Source organism: Myotis lucifugus, unplaced genomic scaffold, assembly GCF_000147115.1.
Source record: "Myotis lucifugus unplaced genomic scaffold, Myoluc2.0 scaffold_729, whole genome shotgun sequence".
Lineage (NCBI taxonomy): Eukaryota > Metazoa > Chordata > Mammalia > Chiroptera > Vespertilionidae > Myotis > Myotis lucifugus.
The window spans coordinates 131,919-147,455 of record NW_005871777.1 but is presented as its reverse complement, the minus strand read 5'-3'; the positions used below and the strand labels follow the sequence as shown (position 1 = coordinate 147,455).

The 15,537-nt window shown below is 48.7% G+C and overlaps 1 protein-coding gene across 1 annotated transcript; it reads right to left on the bottom strand.

The window, feature by feature from the left end:
- Window positions 1–7,090: 7,090 nt before the first annotated feature.
- On the bottom strand, window positions 7,091–14,919 carry LOC106694362 (arachidonate 15-lipoxygenase-like). Its single transcript, XM_014447936.2, has 12 exons — window positions 14,822–14,919; window positions 13,488–13,607; window positions 13,175–13,278; window positions 12,832–12,992; window positions 12,032–12,175; window positions 10,882–11,091; window positions 9,782–9,868; window positions 9,515–9,684; window positions 9,215–9,336; window positions 8,546–8,646; window positions 8,255–8,422; window positions 7,091–8,147 (listed from the first exon to the last, which is right to left on the bottom strand). Exons 1-12 carry the CDS (start codon window positions 14,917–14,919, stop codon window positions 7,968–7,970), a joined length of 1,665 nt encoding a protein of 554 aa, XP_014303422.1. The 3' UTR covers window positions 7,091–7,967.
- Window positions 14,920–15,537: the final 618 nt, after the last annotated feature.

Genomic DNA, 15,537 nt, shown 5'->3' with positions numbered 1-15,537 from the left:
TACCTGAGGGGATCTTCTTGAAAACGGCCAGAGATGTCGGGCACGAGTGTTGAACCGTCTACAGAATCTGGAACAACTCTCCCTGCAGGGTCTCCGGGAACCAGAGCCCCGATAACTGGGAACACAACAAGAGAACATGTTGAAGTGTCAACTGTCTCTTGCCAAGTGAGTGGCGGTTGGGCAGTTGCTAGAAAGTGGGTGCCTGGTTACGGGGTTCCAAGTTCTATTAGGAAGTGACCTCACTTCCTGGGTTTGCCTCCCTGACTGCCTTCACCTAATAACAGCTATATAGGTAGTCCTGTGGGCTGCTGAGTGCTCACCCACCTTCTCCATGGAATACCAACAGTGTACACAGTGACACCAACACACCCTCTCCACAGCCCCTAGAAGCTCTAGCTACAGCCAGGGTCCCAGATTTGAGGAGATAGACCTGGACTCAGACTCAACCCCTCATTCTTACCTCTTCTTGATCCTGTATAAGTCATTGTGCCTGTCAGGGCCTGTCTCTCTCCTGCCTGCACAATGGACTATTGCAGCAAGTGCTTCTTAGGGCTATTCAGGCTCATGAAGGGTAGTTGATATTAAGTAGGAGGAGGACTGTCACAAGGCAGAAGTGCCTCCATCCTCCTTTTTCTTCCTATTGTCACCACCCCGGCTTCTGCGGCCCATGCCTGACAGTGTGTCCCGCCTTTGAGGGCGTTAGAGCTGGGAGTGCGTGGCTGCTTCCCGCTATGAATGGATTCGGCCCGAGCAGCAACCTGGGCAAGTCTGCTCTGTGCTCTCTTCTTGAAATTCCTGTTGTGTATTTACTTCTGAAGTCTGATTCCCTTGCACTTCTTTACAGGGTAGTTTTTTTTTCTTGGTTTTTTTTTTTCTAAATGCTTTTGTCTCTGACTCTTCCTTTCACATTAAGGACTGCCTGGAATTGCTGGGCGAGGCAGAGAAACAGAGTCAAGGCTAAACTTCCAGAAGGAACATCTGAATCCTCCTCACAGAGCTGGCCTGACAGGAAACCGGTGGCTGAGTGACAGGCTGTGGAGGAGCCGGCACCAGTGGGAGATGTTTAGGTCGGGAAACAGCCCCCTGGGCTGAGGGCACTGTGGTCACTGCACCAGCACCCAGTACAGCCCTGCAGCCCCGTGGCGGTGGGTTGGAATCTGGTCCCCACCACTCGTGTCACCTTGTGAAAGTCACTCAGCCTTTCTCATCCTCAGTTTCCTCTTCTGTGAAATGGGAAGAATTAAAACCCACTTCATCGGGCTGTTGTGTTGTATAAAGAACCAGGAGCAAAACATGCCCTCAGCACATGTGGCTTTGCTTCCTGTCCCTTGGCCCATAGGCACTGACACAGGGCTGGGGTCCAAGGACGGGTCACTGCTCCTGAAAAGGGGGGCCGACAAGGGCAAGGGGGGTTCAGCCTGCAGAGGGAAGTGGGGCCCTGTATTAACTAAAAGAGGTGAAGCTGGGAAGGGCCCAGCTGGGAGATAGGGGAGCACATGGCATGTGCAGGGAGGAGTGGGAAGGGCCGGGGCTCCAATGAAGGCTGAGGTCTGGTTAGCATAACTCAGCCCCAGCGTCAGGGTCTGATAAGATGACGGCAGGACCAATACTGAGCCCAGAGGGGGAGGCTGGACACCTCCCGCCTCACGTCAGGCTTGATCCTGCACCTGGGCACCAACCGAGCCTACTGCTGGGTCTGATGGCCCCTCTGCAGGGAGGGGGGTCTCCCAGGGTGGCCGCCCCAGATGACAGGCTGCTGGGGGCTGGGAGGGGACAGGCACCATTTCCTACCGCCTGGTGTCCGCTTCCCACGATGGATGGGGACACAACGTGCACACCTGCCTTACCACCTAGTCCTCCTCCCCAAGGAGCTCCTTCTGAGCCCTCCTGACTCCAAGAGATGCTCTGGCCGTGGCCAGTGACAGAAGTCAGGTGCCTTTTGGTTCCAGTGCAGGTGAGCATCCCCACTCCCTCTCGGGGCAGCCACACTCTGGTGGGTCCTCTTATCACAGCGGCCGGTCTCCCCTGTCACTCAGGGCTGGCAGGTCTGATGGAGGAGATGCCACCAAGTAGAAGCACCGACCAGCCTGCACCCTGCCCCTAAGCCCCAGCTCACCCCATGGGCCAGAGGCTCCTTTCAGAGAAACTCACCAGCATGGCCACGGGGCGACTGCGAACTCTGAGCCTGTCCGCTCTCCCCAACTCCAGGTCCCTGCCCAGCAAGGGCAGCCTTGCCTCTGGGCCTGGGACTCAGGGACATCACAGCCATAGCTCCTGCGTAGACACTGCACAGGCCTGTGAGCTGACAAAGCACGTCCGTGTTTCCAATCCCATCAAACCCTCACAGCCCTGTGAGGAGGCAGAGCACACACGGCAGCCGCAGCCCCGAGAGGCAGGCGGCTTGCACAGGGTCCCATGGCCAGGCCAGGAGCAAGAGGAAACCCCAGGTCTCCCGTCCTCCAGGAGCAGGCCTTCTCCTCTCGGCCTCAGTGGCCCTTTCACAGCCTGAGCGTCCTGTCCGGAAGGTGGGCACGCTGAGCTGTGCGGGGCCTTCAGGAGGTTTCATCCAGGGGCGCCCCCAAGTCCTAGGTCACCTCACACGCAGATTTGTCATGAGTTCTCTTGAAAAAAAAATCACACTTGGGTTTGGGCAACATCGGCTGCAGATTCATGAACATTGGCTATTTCTCCTTCCTCATCACAAGGAGGCAGACACCAAGAATCAGGCAACTGTCACTTTCAGTTCTCCCTCGACGCAGGCACAGAAAGCACTGTGCTCAGGGCCAAGCCTTCAAGTTCTCGTTCAGCTGCCTCAGTTGTGTGGCTTTGGGGGAAGTAGCTCAGCTCCCTGGCCTCCGTTAGTCATCTTTAAAATGGGAATGATGCCGCCACAACCACCATTCCCATCTGTGGGAGCCATGCAAGAGTCACCGGATACTCAAGGTCAATTAGTGAGTGAAGGCAATGCTGTTAGCACGCCGATGGCCAAGGCCACTCTGAATATGGGAATCCTAATCAGTATGTTCAAGGCTAAGATGCCATACACAGGTGCAAGGACAGCAATCTCACGGTACACTGTGCACATGTGCCTTTCTGTAGCCAAAATATGATGTCACTATTAACAAGAGGCCTCTTTTGTCTAAGTTCTATAATCCATGTGACTGACCAGCTAGAGTGGTGCGGAAAAGGGGGAAAGGCTGGAGAGGTTGGAGAGAGGCTACTGAGGCTGCTGAGGTTAGGAGCTCAGGGGCCGCTGCTATGTGAGACGGTAGGTCTAGAGGCAGCGTGCGGCTGCTCAGATAATGACTGTGGTTACAGAGGCTACTGCTACTTTGTGGTAAAGATGTATTTGTTTATCAACTGGTGTGCAACTGCCTATTGAGACTTTGTTGTGAAGAACTGTTTTGTCTGATGGCCATATGGCCACTGGCTCCTACAGTAAAGACTCCTGCTTATACACCCACAGCTTCTCATGGCTTCTCTGTCTACCACCCGTCTTCCAAGAATGTCCAGCCCCTGACAGAGGGGCTCAGCCCTGATAGTTAGCATAGTAGGGCAGGATCAGGACCAGTGCTCCTACACTTGGACCAGCAGGCAGGATGGGGCAGTGAGTGCTCTCACACCTGGTGCTGTGAGGAGGATTTAGGAGTAAGTACACCAAGAACTAGGTCCTGCTTTGACACTTGGCATAGCCGTTAGCAGAATTCAGAAGAATATACGGACTCAGAACAGCTGTGCTCTGACACCATCTCAACATGCCCCGAGCTCCCTGCTTCACACCTGGGGTGTTAGATCCTCAGCTTCCCTTTTAGCCCCTCCCGGAAAAGAGAGGGCCCACTCGGGTCCTCTTCCTGATGTCAAAACCTCCAGCTCCTGGTCCCAGCTCAAGCCCAGTTTGCCCAAAGCCAAAACAAGGAACTCCCTTCAACAGCATATGGTGTCTGAGAGTTAAAATAATGCATTGTTTCATAGATGGGAACATCATTATTTCCTCAGCTTTGCACAGTGTTCCAGTGTGCCAAGCGCTTCACCTCAAGCATCTCACAGAAATCACACGGGGTAGCGGGAGGGGGTGGTCTCCCCGGGGTCCTGCCATGGGTAGCACGGGAGGGGCTGAAAACAATGGCTCAGGACTCATGGGTGACTGTTCTTTCCAAACATTCATTCTGAAATAGCAAATATGAAAAGAGAAAGGAAGAGACGTCAAAAGAAACTAGTACGTTTGGTGAAAAAAGGGCTGATATAGTGCCGGAGCCCGCCGGCACTACTGTCGAACAGTACCTGAAAGAGGGGTGAGGATTAAGAAAAGAGACAGACACAAAGATGGGATCGGGAGGACTGACAGTTCAAGACTGCAGCCCCGAGTTTATTTCACACAGTCTTTTTATACATTCACTGGTTACATATGCACTTAGCAGAACTTAAGCAACTTTCGATTTGATCAGCGCAAGCATCTCCTCTAACAGTCTCAGCCAACTTCCTTTTTTCCAATCTTTCATCTCAGTCGGCAGCTGAGACCGACTTTCATGATCTAAGCTCAGCTAGACTACTTCCTTATTCTCACAAGCTATACTGCTGCAATTTTCCTGCTTATTTGGCATTTAGCAAGCTAAATCAGTAACTTGAACTTTAGTGGGATAGAGCGTGTGACAGCCCACCTTGTGAAAGACTGTCTCCTCGGGACCTTGTCAAACCGAGACCGCTCCCCACAATATAGCCGAACAGAAAGCCTCACCTACAGGTTCTGCTGAGGGGAACCCAGAGTGAGCAGAAGCATGTGTGTGTGTGCTTCTGTGTGTGTGTGTGGGGGGGGGGGGGGGTAGACAATAAAAAGAATCAAAGCAATCGCTTTTTTAAAGCTTTTCTCTATTTCAGACATTGTACAGAGGTTTTACATTGGAAAATCCCATGTAATCTTCAAAACAACCTTATCAGATAGGTGCTTATCAGAAAGTAGGGTAATAGAGCAATGTTATAGTAATCATTATGGTACTTAATGTTAGGACTTTAGAATGTAAGACTTAAAGCATGTAACCCTTTGTGGACTGTTATAGTGATTATTGTGATGTTAGATATAGGAATGTTGTATGAGACCCAGGAATGCATCCTCTTGGCTTTGCTTAGTACTGATAAACAACCTATCTGATGGAACGCTCAAAGCCTGTACACACCCATAGATTAGCAGACCCAGGGTAGATCCACATATGGCAGCTGCTGATAACACACACACCAACGAAGACCACGTCTACAGAGGGGTATATAATCAGGCAGTCTGATGGACCCAGCAGCTCATAGCTCTCCTGTCGCCAGAGCGTGAGGACCTCTGTGTGCTCACGTCTGGGTTTCCAGCACGAAACTCTGCCCAATTAACTGTTGATCGATGAAAGAGCCAGCAGCCAATGGTGCCGTCTTCCCCTTTGTGTGTGTCAGCGAGCATCGACCGGTGGATCCTTCCCAGCACCTGAGACCCATCAGGAACTGGTAAATAAACCCCCTGTGTGCTTGCATCTAACCTGTTTGTCTGTGTGTAATTTCTCCGGCTCAGCTCAGATCTCGGTGCTCTCTCTGTGAAAGTGTCTGACCAGAAGGTGTTGGCACAAGCCTCAAGCGGATGGTCCAGACGACTTGTGCATGTCCCACTTAGGAGCAGCACCTATATGGGAACCCCCCACACCCCGACATAGGTGACGGGTCTTAAATATATAAAAATAGAAACTTATTTGGGACAAGCAACCACCAAATAACTGTTCTGGTTATATAGGATCCACAGGGATAAAGGAGAAATAACATGAATCATAACAATAAGAAAATGTGAAACCAAAGCAAACAGAAATGAAACAAGGGCGGGGATTGTACTTAAGCAACAAGATGTAAAATCAAAAGAAACGAGTGTCATGCAAGAAACAAAGGTGAATTCAGAAATTGGTAAAAACACATGGACAGATTTAATTGTTTGCTAAATAATTCTATTTAACTACTGTATAATTACTAAATAATTTCTAGACCAAAAGACATGAGGATTCTGTGAATAAAGTATACTACCTGGTAGAGAATAGAAATAGTGAATAACCTTTGACTTTCTTAGAAAAATTAATAGCAAAATAGAAATGCCAAAAATATAAAGGTCATTGCTAAAAGAACAGTAATACTTTATAGTTTCCAAGTCAACAGGAGTAGGGAGGAATGGAAAAAAAATAACTAACCATCTAATGACAGTTTAAAAGTAGGGAAACAGGAGTAAAGAAAAACATAAATAAGTTGGCAGACACAGTACAGCAGTAATCACACAAAAAGGTTAGCAGTTAAACTCACCCGTTAAAGAACAGACTACCAGTTTAGATTTTTTTTAAATCCAACTACACTGCCGAAACCGGTCTGGCTCAGTGGATAGAGCGTCGGCTTGCGGACTGAAAGGTCCCAGGTTCGATTCCCGTCAAGGGCATGTACCTGGGTTTCGGGCACATCCCCAGTAGATGTGCAGGAGGCAGCTGATCGATGTTTCTCTCTCATCGATGTTTCTAACTCTCTATCTCTCTCCCTTCCTCTCTGTAAAAAATCAATAAAATATATTTAAAAAACAAATAAATCCAACTACATGTTGCTTACAAGTGACAGAGAAAATTTGAAATAAAGAGAAAATAAAAAAACAAGGCCAGGCAAATATTAAAGGAAAGCAATACTAATATGAGAAAAAATTTAAGGCAAAAAAAATTAAAAGAAATAAAGAAGTACAATACATCATGATTTTAAAAACACTCCACTGAAGAGATATAACAACCACGAACTTCTATCATCTAAATATCCTGTCTCAAAATACAGAGAGTAAAAACTGGAAGAATTACTAGGAAATATTGATAAGTACCCAAATGCAGAAGAAGAGCTTAGTGCATTCACCAGAAACAAATAGATCAGGCAATAAGAAAAAAGATCATTTGAACCACATAATTAAAAGATTGATCTAACAGAGAAATATGTAACCCTGCTCCCAAAAAGCATGGACTGTAAATTTTTTAAAAATATTTTATTGATTTCAGAGAGGAAGGGAGAGGGAGAGAGAGAGAGAAACATTATTTTTATTTGGAGCCTCCCGGCTGGTGAACTGCAAATGGGTTGTAAGTATGGACCCCTCAGACTGAAGCCCCAAGGCCAAATCCCCCCAGCTCGGAGCAGCTTCTTGGGTTTAACCACTTTACTTCCACATGCCGTTTTCTAAGTGAGCCACAAAGTGAGAATCTTCAGAACTGCCATGTCCATGGTCTGCCCTGTGCTGTGTCTGGCTTCAGGACGTGTGAAATCCCACTGAGTTAAAAAGACTTACTGTAGATTCTTTTGCCAGTGTTTGATTTAGGATAGTTTTATCTAATTTTGTTTTTTTCATTAGTCTAAAATATCTTTTTTTATAGTTAAACTCAAAATTATAAGCATGTGGAGTAATATGTATTATTGCCCTCGTCCAGTGAAACCGTTTATATAAATGTGACTACTCTCTGCGCTTTGGGAGAACCCAGTGATGAGGGAGGGAGGGAGGACAATAGGAAAAGTGGGAGGAATAAAGGGAAAATGAGGCCCCTAGGTGGTGCGTCTAGAGTACAATGTGTTCACTGTGGGCACACACAAAGCAAAAGGGACTCTCTAGGGAGGGAGGAGATAGAAAGGGGCCTGGCTGGGAGAGGAAGACTGAAAGCTCTAAGGCAGTGGTTCTCAACCTTCTGGCCCTTTAAATACAGTTCCTCATGTTGTGACCCAACCATAAAATTATTTTCGTTGCTACTTCATAACTGTAATGTTGCTACTGTTATTAATCATAATGTAAAGATCTGATATGCAGGATGGTCTTAGGCGAACCCTGTGAAAGTGCCGTTCGACCGCCAAAGGGGTCGCGACCCACAGGTTGAGAACCGCTGCTCTAAGGGATGGGGCTGTGGGTTGGGGGAAGAGATGCTGAAACAACCACAGGCCAGGGGTGCTCATATGGCCACACTGTTTTCCACTCTGCTGGGTCGCAGGTACTCGTAGGGCATATCCAGCTTTGCATTCCGGACCTCAATTTCCTCATCCAGGGCAGCCAGCTCCTCCCTGAACTTCTTCAGCGCAGCTTTGGGCTCAGGGCCTGAAAAATACTCCTCCTCATGCTGGCCCAGAGCCACCTGAGATGGAGAGAGAAAAGCAGCTGAGAGCCTTATGAACCCCAGTTTGGAGCGCCACACCTCCCCATAGCTGCCCCCTTCCTCAGGGACCAGGCCACCCGGCTCACAATAAAGGGCTGACGTCTGCCCAGTTGCCAGGTAATGGACATCTGGAGAGCAGCCTGATGAAAGTTGGGCAGTGTGGCCATCACCATCTCCAGTGTCACATCCTTGGTGGTCGGTGGGGGCAGCCGCATTGTGCAGGGTGCGTTAGGGACCCAAGCATACCAATCCAGCTAAGAAGGGGCAGAAATCCAGAATCAAAGTCTGCTAAGCATAAAAACCCCTTAGCCACCTGCACACAGCTCCCTCCACCCACACTCCAGTGCAAATGCCCACTGCCCCCCTATAACAAATACCTGGCCCAGGTGGACAGAGGCATGCTGGCCAGTGCAGGTGAAGATGCACATGGTGACAAAGTGGCAAAGCTGGTCCCGAGTCTCTAAGGACATGGGAAATCCTGCAAGAGGCAAGGAGAGTTAGAAGCTGGGAGGCCAGGAACAGAAACAGAGCTCAGAGAGGCTGAGCAGAGAGAATACGAGAGGGAAGAAAGGGTGTCAAGGACTCTTGAGGAACTATTGTGGGAACTGACATGAGCATGAGTTGTGGTGGGAGAAAGGGGGACATCTCCTGGGAGGGTCCTACTCATTGGGGTACTGGTATGGCTCACACTGGCTCACACAAGTCAGTTATGTTAAATGTTGCAGTATTTAGCAAGCTGGTTGACATCACAACAGTAGCTACGGTGAAAATATTTACACCAAGGAAATGTGCAAATGCTACAAATCAGGGCTTCTACCCCCACCCCCCCAGAGAGTCAGTTGTTAAGCATTTATGAGCAACTACTGGTTCCACTGCATCTGGGACCTAGAGGGATTCTTCTTGCATAAGAATCTGAAGAGGCCATGGGCATTTTTATAGGGGTTGGACATGCTTCTGAAAAGTTTCATAGAAGCAGGGAGGGTTCTGGGGATGTTCCCAGGAGGAATCTTCCACACTGGAGGTCTCAGGGCAGGGGCTCAACTCACCTTGGTCCTGGGCCCCTAGCAGGCCAATCTCAGTGATCTCTCGACACCAGGTCTGCAGTTCAAGGTCCTCTTTCACCGCCTTGTCTGTCTTATAGTGAAGACTCACAATTCCCTCCACATAGCTGTCAGCCAAGGGGTTGGGCCAAGAGAGCTGAAGCTGACAGGGAGCTCCAAGCCCTCTGCTCCTTGCCCACATGGCCAGGTCAGGGCACCCAGCCCTCCAACACAGATCACCTGTTCTCTCAAGCCACTCCCTGACCGCCCACCCTCCCCCCAAGCCCTGCCTTCCCCTTGCCTCACCGATAGATGATTTCCCAGAGCCGCAGAGCATCCTGAGCATAGTAAGAAGACTTGACTCCCAGAAGCCCCCGGTCAGTCAGGTCATCGGGGGGACAGAATGATCTATAGGTTAAAGAGGTTCTAGCGCGCTTAAGCAGCTCCACGTGGCCTCCCCCACCGGTGCTCACCACCTGAGAAGCAAGGATGGGCAGGGTCAGGCAACTCCACCTGCCAGAGGCCAGAGCCAGAGGGAGCATGAGCTCCAGGAGCCCTCTTCTCTCTTCATACCTGGTCAAAAACGCCCATGTCGGAGACCAGCCCATTCCTGGCCCGAACATTAATTTCCATGGTGTATCGCAGGTGGGGGATTATCAGCTGGAGGAAGAAAGCGGGGAAGAACAAGTCAGGAGAGACCTGCGGCGAGTCCCTGCAGGAAAGTGGAGCTGAAGAACAGGAAGGGTGCCCAGTCTTCAGGAAAAGCAGAGACATGAAGTTCAGTGGTCCCTCGACATCAAGAATGTTCAGTCAAATTGTAATTCATTCCACAAACCGTTGGCTTAGTAGGTGTACTGGTTAATAATGTGGATTTTTTTCAATAGATGGAGTTATACATATGTTGATGTATATGCGATTTGATATGTATGCTATTTTGTTGTATTGACAACAAGCTTCAAAACTTCATATGTCAAATTTTCTGAAGGTGTTAACATCATAGATATTTTTTTGCTCTGCTTTGATTCTCTGCATTGTACGTATCACAGCTGATGTGTCATAATACAGTCTTTATTGACTGGTAGCCCGAAATGGAAATGAAAATCCCCAAAGATCAGGACCTCTGTCTGGCTTAGCACAATCATCGAGAATGGTTCTTGCCCCATTGGAGGCACCCAAGAAGAACAGTTAATGGGTGAATACTCAGTTAAATTGTCTGATTAAAAAACAACAACAACAAAAACAGGCCACTGTTGTGGACCTGAGCCAGTCTAACTGGCCTGTGTGTTACTATTTTAGAACAGGTCAAAACTGGCTGGAAAAGTCTTCTATGTTATTTGCTTGGTCTTCCCTTTTGCGATGGAATCCTCAGTCATTTGTGTGCACTGTCTATATACTGTCTGTTCATCTATCTGTGCTTTACACATAAAAAGAGCAACACTTCTCACCTCCCACCCCCTCAACACCCACCTTGCCAATGAATCATTCCCACCTCCTTGAGAGGTGATGTCACACTGTTGAAAATGCAGAGCAAGACACCTCACTCTCTTGCTCCCTTGTCTCTCATTGGTTGGCTTTTCCCCACACCCTGAGGTTCCACAGAGAGGGTGCCTCCAGAGGCAGGACTGTGCCATGGGGCAGAGAGGCAGGCAGGAGAGAAGGGGATAAGGTATTACCTTGAAGATAGGGTGTATCGATGGAAGGCATCTCATGGTGGCCATAGCGATAACCTCAGCCATCAAATGTCCCCTCAGAAGATGAGAGAGAAGCTCGTGAAGCTGGAAGTCAGAGCTCCGGACCCAGCATTTGGCCAGGAGCCAGGCCATTGGGGGGTCCGTGGGCAGGAAAAGTGGTGGTGGTGGGGATCCCATGCGTGGCAATTGGAGCTGGAGAGAGGATAGAGTGTGGGGGAAAGAGGATGAGTGGCCAGGTGCCCAGCAGATTCCCCCCCTTTTGCATATTTAACCGCTCCCTTCTTCCCCAAATTTGCTTAGCTTTCTCCATCTCACTGCTGCTATTCCCAGGAGCCACTATTTCTTCTCCTGACTTTCCTACCCACTCAGTGCATTAACATTGTACATGCTGCTCTGCTGGTCTTCCTGGCCTCCACTTGCCCTTTCACTCCCCTCAGTGTAGACAAGATTCAATCCCTCTGCTTCCTTTATCCCACACTTTTTCAGAAAGTTCAGCTTCTCTCTAATCTTTCAACACCACCCCTATTCATCTGATTAAGTCTCTAGTTCTCAAGCTGCTCTGTCTGGCCTGTACAATGGGCAATTGCTGTAACATGACACCCTAATCCCTGAATCTAGCATCTCCCTTCTCTGATCCATCTGAAACAAGATGACCCATAGAATGTGCCTATAGCATGTTTCACAACAGCCTACACCAGCTTCCTGTGTTCATACTCCTTGATTTGGTATCCACCGGCCACTGCAGTCTGGGCCCTCTCACCTCACATTACCCCCCAGCACACCAGCCCAATTGTCCATTGACAATCTAACTTATCACACTCTGCACACCTCAGCCTCTCTGCCAAACCCATCTTCCCCTGGGAAAAGATTCTGCTCCTTCGCCAAGGCTCATGCCCACCCCACCTCCCATGACCCCTCCCACACTATCTCTATCCTCAGGTACTTCCTTGGTACTGGAGCATATTTAGATTTTCCCAGTCTCTCTCTCTCCAGCTACACCACACCTTTCTGCCTTTGCCCATTGCCTCCTTTGCTGCCACCTCCAGTGCTTTAGCACAAGTGAATCCTCAGTGAATTTCTGTGAAGGGCTGAGCTGAGAGGGCCAATCACGGGGGAGCAGAAATCCTCTCACCTGGATGACCATGGGCAAGAGTTTCCCATCAGGCTGCAGTTTGAGCATGACCAGAGGGGCAGCCAGGTATTGCTGGCTACATAGGATGACGTTGGCCTTGATCCCATCCAGCAGGGAGAAGTCGGCTTCAAACAGCGTGCCTCCCTGGATGGGGGCAGAGGGCGAGGGCTATCAGTGTAAGGCATCTTCTTCCCACCCTGATTGCCCAAAGGAAGAAGAACAAGAAGGAAACTAACCTATCTCCATCACCTACTTTGTACAGGCAATGAATCACATGCTATTGCTTCACATAAGTCTTTCAAGCTCTTGAATTAACTCCAGGTTTATAAAAAAAAAAAAAAAAGGAAACATGATAAAATAAGATAGGTAACTTGCCTGAAGTCACACAGTTTATAAACAGAACAGCCAGGGTTCAAACCCAAGTCTGTCTCACCCTATAATCCAAGAATTTTCTCTGCCTAACTCATCAATTAATCCATGTTGACTCTTGATTAATAAGCCCACCCCTGATCTCATTCTCTTGCTACACACTCCCCCAAATCCTTAGCACCGAGGCCCAGTTATTTCTTCATTTTGATTGCATCTATCACCCATCACACACTTCCTCCACAATATGCTTTTCTCAGTAGAGGAGAAAGGCCATGTGGTTGCACACCTCCAGGATCACTCAAGATTCCTCCTATAGAATCCCCTCTTGCTTCAGGGGGCAAATTGGGCTCATAGTGGGGCCCAGAGCAGCATAAACACTGACCACACTCCCATTTCACTGTGTGGCCTCCTTTGGGCCATTATGTCCATACCTGCAGCTCCTGCTCCAGCTGGGCCTGCACCTCCTCCATCCCAGAAGGGAACACCAGGCGGGCAGGAAGGCGACTGGCGCGCCTTAGCAGCATGGGGTTGGTGCAATTGAGAAACTGGTACCCAAATAAGGCATTTTCCTTCCAGGAGTCCCGCACCTTCACTGAGGGTGGCAGTTGTGGAGCAGGTTGTGAGATCTGATATCCTGGTTCTTCTAACCCCCACCAAACCATTCCCTCTTGCCCCCAGCCCACCAGAGGAACCCAGACCTCAGGTCTCCCAGCCCTGGTTCGCTCGATTGGGTGGTAATGGTCCTGGGAGAAGTACTGGGATAGGAATACTGACCAGCCAGCTGGCTGTGGTCACACCAAAAGATCTTGTTGAAGTCATCCAGGTCATTCCAGGGAACAAGAACGTTTAGAGAGTCTTTGATGGCTAATTTGGCCAGCCTTCAGGTAAGGATAGGCGAAGGGTTTGACAGTTAGTCTCAAAATCACACATTGTAACTATAACCACCACCCTTGGGCTAATCCAGCCCTGTTCAGTCCATTGGAGCCCCTGGACCAGGATGCCTCCCTCTCCTCCAGGTTTATTAAAAAAGAAAAAGAAAAAGAAAGAAACATGATAAAAGAAGATAGGTAACTGGCACTGCTCTCACCCCTTGGCCAGTGAAATCTCAAAGTCAGTTCTCTTGTCCTCCAGAAACCTCTCATCTGGCAGGTCACCTAAATTGGCTGCAGCCACATTCAGGATTAACCCATCCTTCCAGTTACCCCATCTGTGGTGCAGAAATGAAATCAGGCGTTGATTCCAGGAAGGGCCAGGACTCACTGCCAGGTCAGGAGGGGTCAGGGTGGGGTAAGGCTAACCAGTACAGCTTTATGATTTAACTAGAAAATATCCACCTACAAATGGCCAAAATGCAGTTTTATTTGTGTGCCTAAATTAATTTTTGGCATGCAATAAAAATAAGAAAAATGCCAGGTCTAACATTAAACTGAATGAATGAATGGAAGCATATCTTGATTTGGAAATCAGGAGATTCTAAGGAGAAGCACAAATAAATTCTCTTAAAAACAATTAAGGAATTAGAAATTTTAGAGACTGTCTCTGAACTCTTGTGAAGCTAATAAATGCCACCACCCCATTCTTCCCCTTTCTCTAGCTCCCCCACTATATCCTTCGCCCTTTCCCCTCCCTTCTTCCTTCCCCTTCAGTCCCCTCCACTGCCCTTCCCTACTGACTTAAAGAAAAATGAGAATAGGAATTCTAACAGCTCCCTTTGGAGAAAAGCTGCTCTCAGCAAGAGAGGAACCAGCAATTGTTCCAGATTTTCTCAATGACCCTGATGGGTTCACAAAGGCATTTAACTGTTAGAACATGCAATCCTGGCTATTCTAACCAATTCCAATTAATATAGCTAATGGTTTCTGCCAGCAAATGCAACACACTTTCTAAATAAGGTTTGCAAGAAAATTCCTGTAGAGAAGTCTGTCCACTATTAGAATCATAAGAAACTGAAATAGGATTTATAAAAAGGAAAATAACAACGACACAAAAACAACCATAGCATTGATCCAAGGGTGTTTCCCCTTCTCACTGATAGTTTGGGAGCAGGTGAAATTATCACAGAAAGAGAAGCCACTAAGACCCCTGTAGATACTGGGGCTACTTTATTTGTTCCTAACCACATCCAGCTAATTGTCTTCTCCTTCAGAGTAAAGCTTCTGTGCAAATGGCAGGAATATTTAACCAATGTCTGTTTTTAATCAAAACCTGTTTCCAACTAGGGAATGTTATAGCAATATTAGCAAATATCTATCTTTGCTAATAAAATCTGCCCCAATTCAACTGATAGGGAGAAGTGTTTTGTTTGTTTGTTTGTTTGTTTGTTTGTTTTATGAGATCAGTGATACCCACACATGCTTTTTCCAGAAGGGTAATATTCCAGAAGGGTATTTAGGAATAAATGAACAAGATACTGAGCCCAACAGAGCCTGAGATGAACCCAGCAGTGTGTCCTCAAAGTTGGGGTCCTGGCTGCACCCAGGTTTCCTCAGGGGCTCTGGAAAGGGATCTGCTGGTGGCATCATGCACAGACATGAAGAGGCATGGGGGACATGGTGAGCATTCAGCAGGTAAGATGGGCATTTGGCCAGTATTTGTCTGAAAAGGAGCCCAGAGTTGGAACCACATGCATGCACCTCTGTCCAATACCCACCCAGGGTGGAGAGACCTGGGCCCCTTTGTTCTGAGCTCAGGCTTATGCTGAGGAAGATCAGAGAGTGAAAGGGAATGGCTACCCAGATAAAATCCTTCCCAGCTGCAACCTCTCGCAAAGGGAACTGGCCAGCCATCTGTGAATTCAATTGGTGGCAGTCATGGGGGCGGAGATTCGGTGGAGCGCACAGAGGAAGGTGGATGGTTAGAACTCTCAGAGGGTAGGTATAGCGTGAGGTACAGGTTTCTATGTCAGAGTCGTAAGGGGGGGTGAGAACGGGAGAGGTGGGGATGAATGATCCTGGGCAGGCGAATAGGTTGGGGTTGGCAGAGAAGGACCCCAGCCGCTTCTCAATTGTACTCAGATGCTACAACCTCCCAGGGGCCTGTGAACGACTGACTGGGGAAGCAGGCGGGAGTGGGGGCGGGGTTAGTCACCCAGCGGCTTGAGTTTCCCCGCAGCCCTGGGGCAGGTGGAAGAGGGGAGG

Excerpts from the sequence above, each read along its gene's own strand:
- LOC106694362 (XM_014447936.2), bottom strand. The coding sequence starts at position 14,919 with ATGCCACCAGCAGATCCCTTTCCAGAGCCCCTGAGGAAACCTGGGTGC. Across the intron at positions 9,869-10,881 it reads CGATACACCCTATCTTCAAG|CTGATAATCCCCCACCTGCG; the intron begins GTAATACCTTAT and ends TTCTTCCTCCAG. Across the intron at positions 9,337-9,514 it reads CTCTGGGAAATCATCTATCG|CTATGTGGAGGGAATTGTGA; the intron begins GTGAGGCAAGGG and ends CTTGGCTGACAG.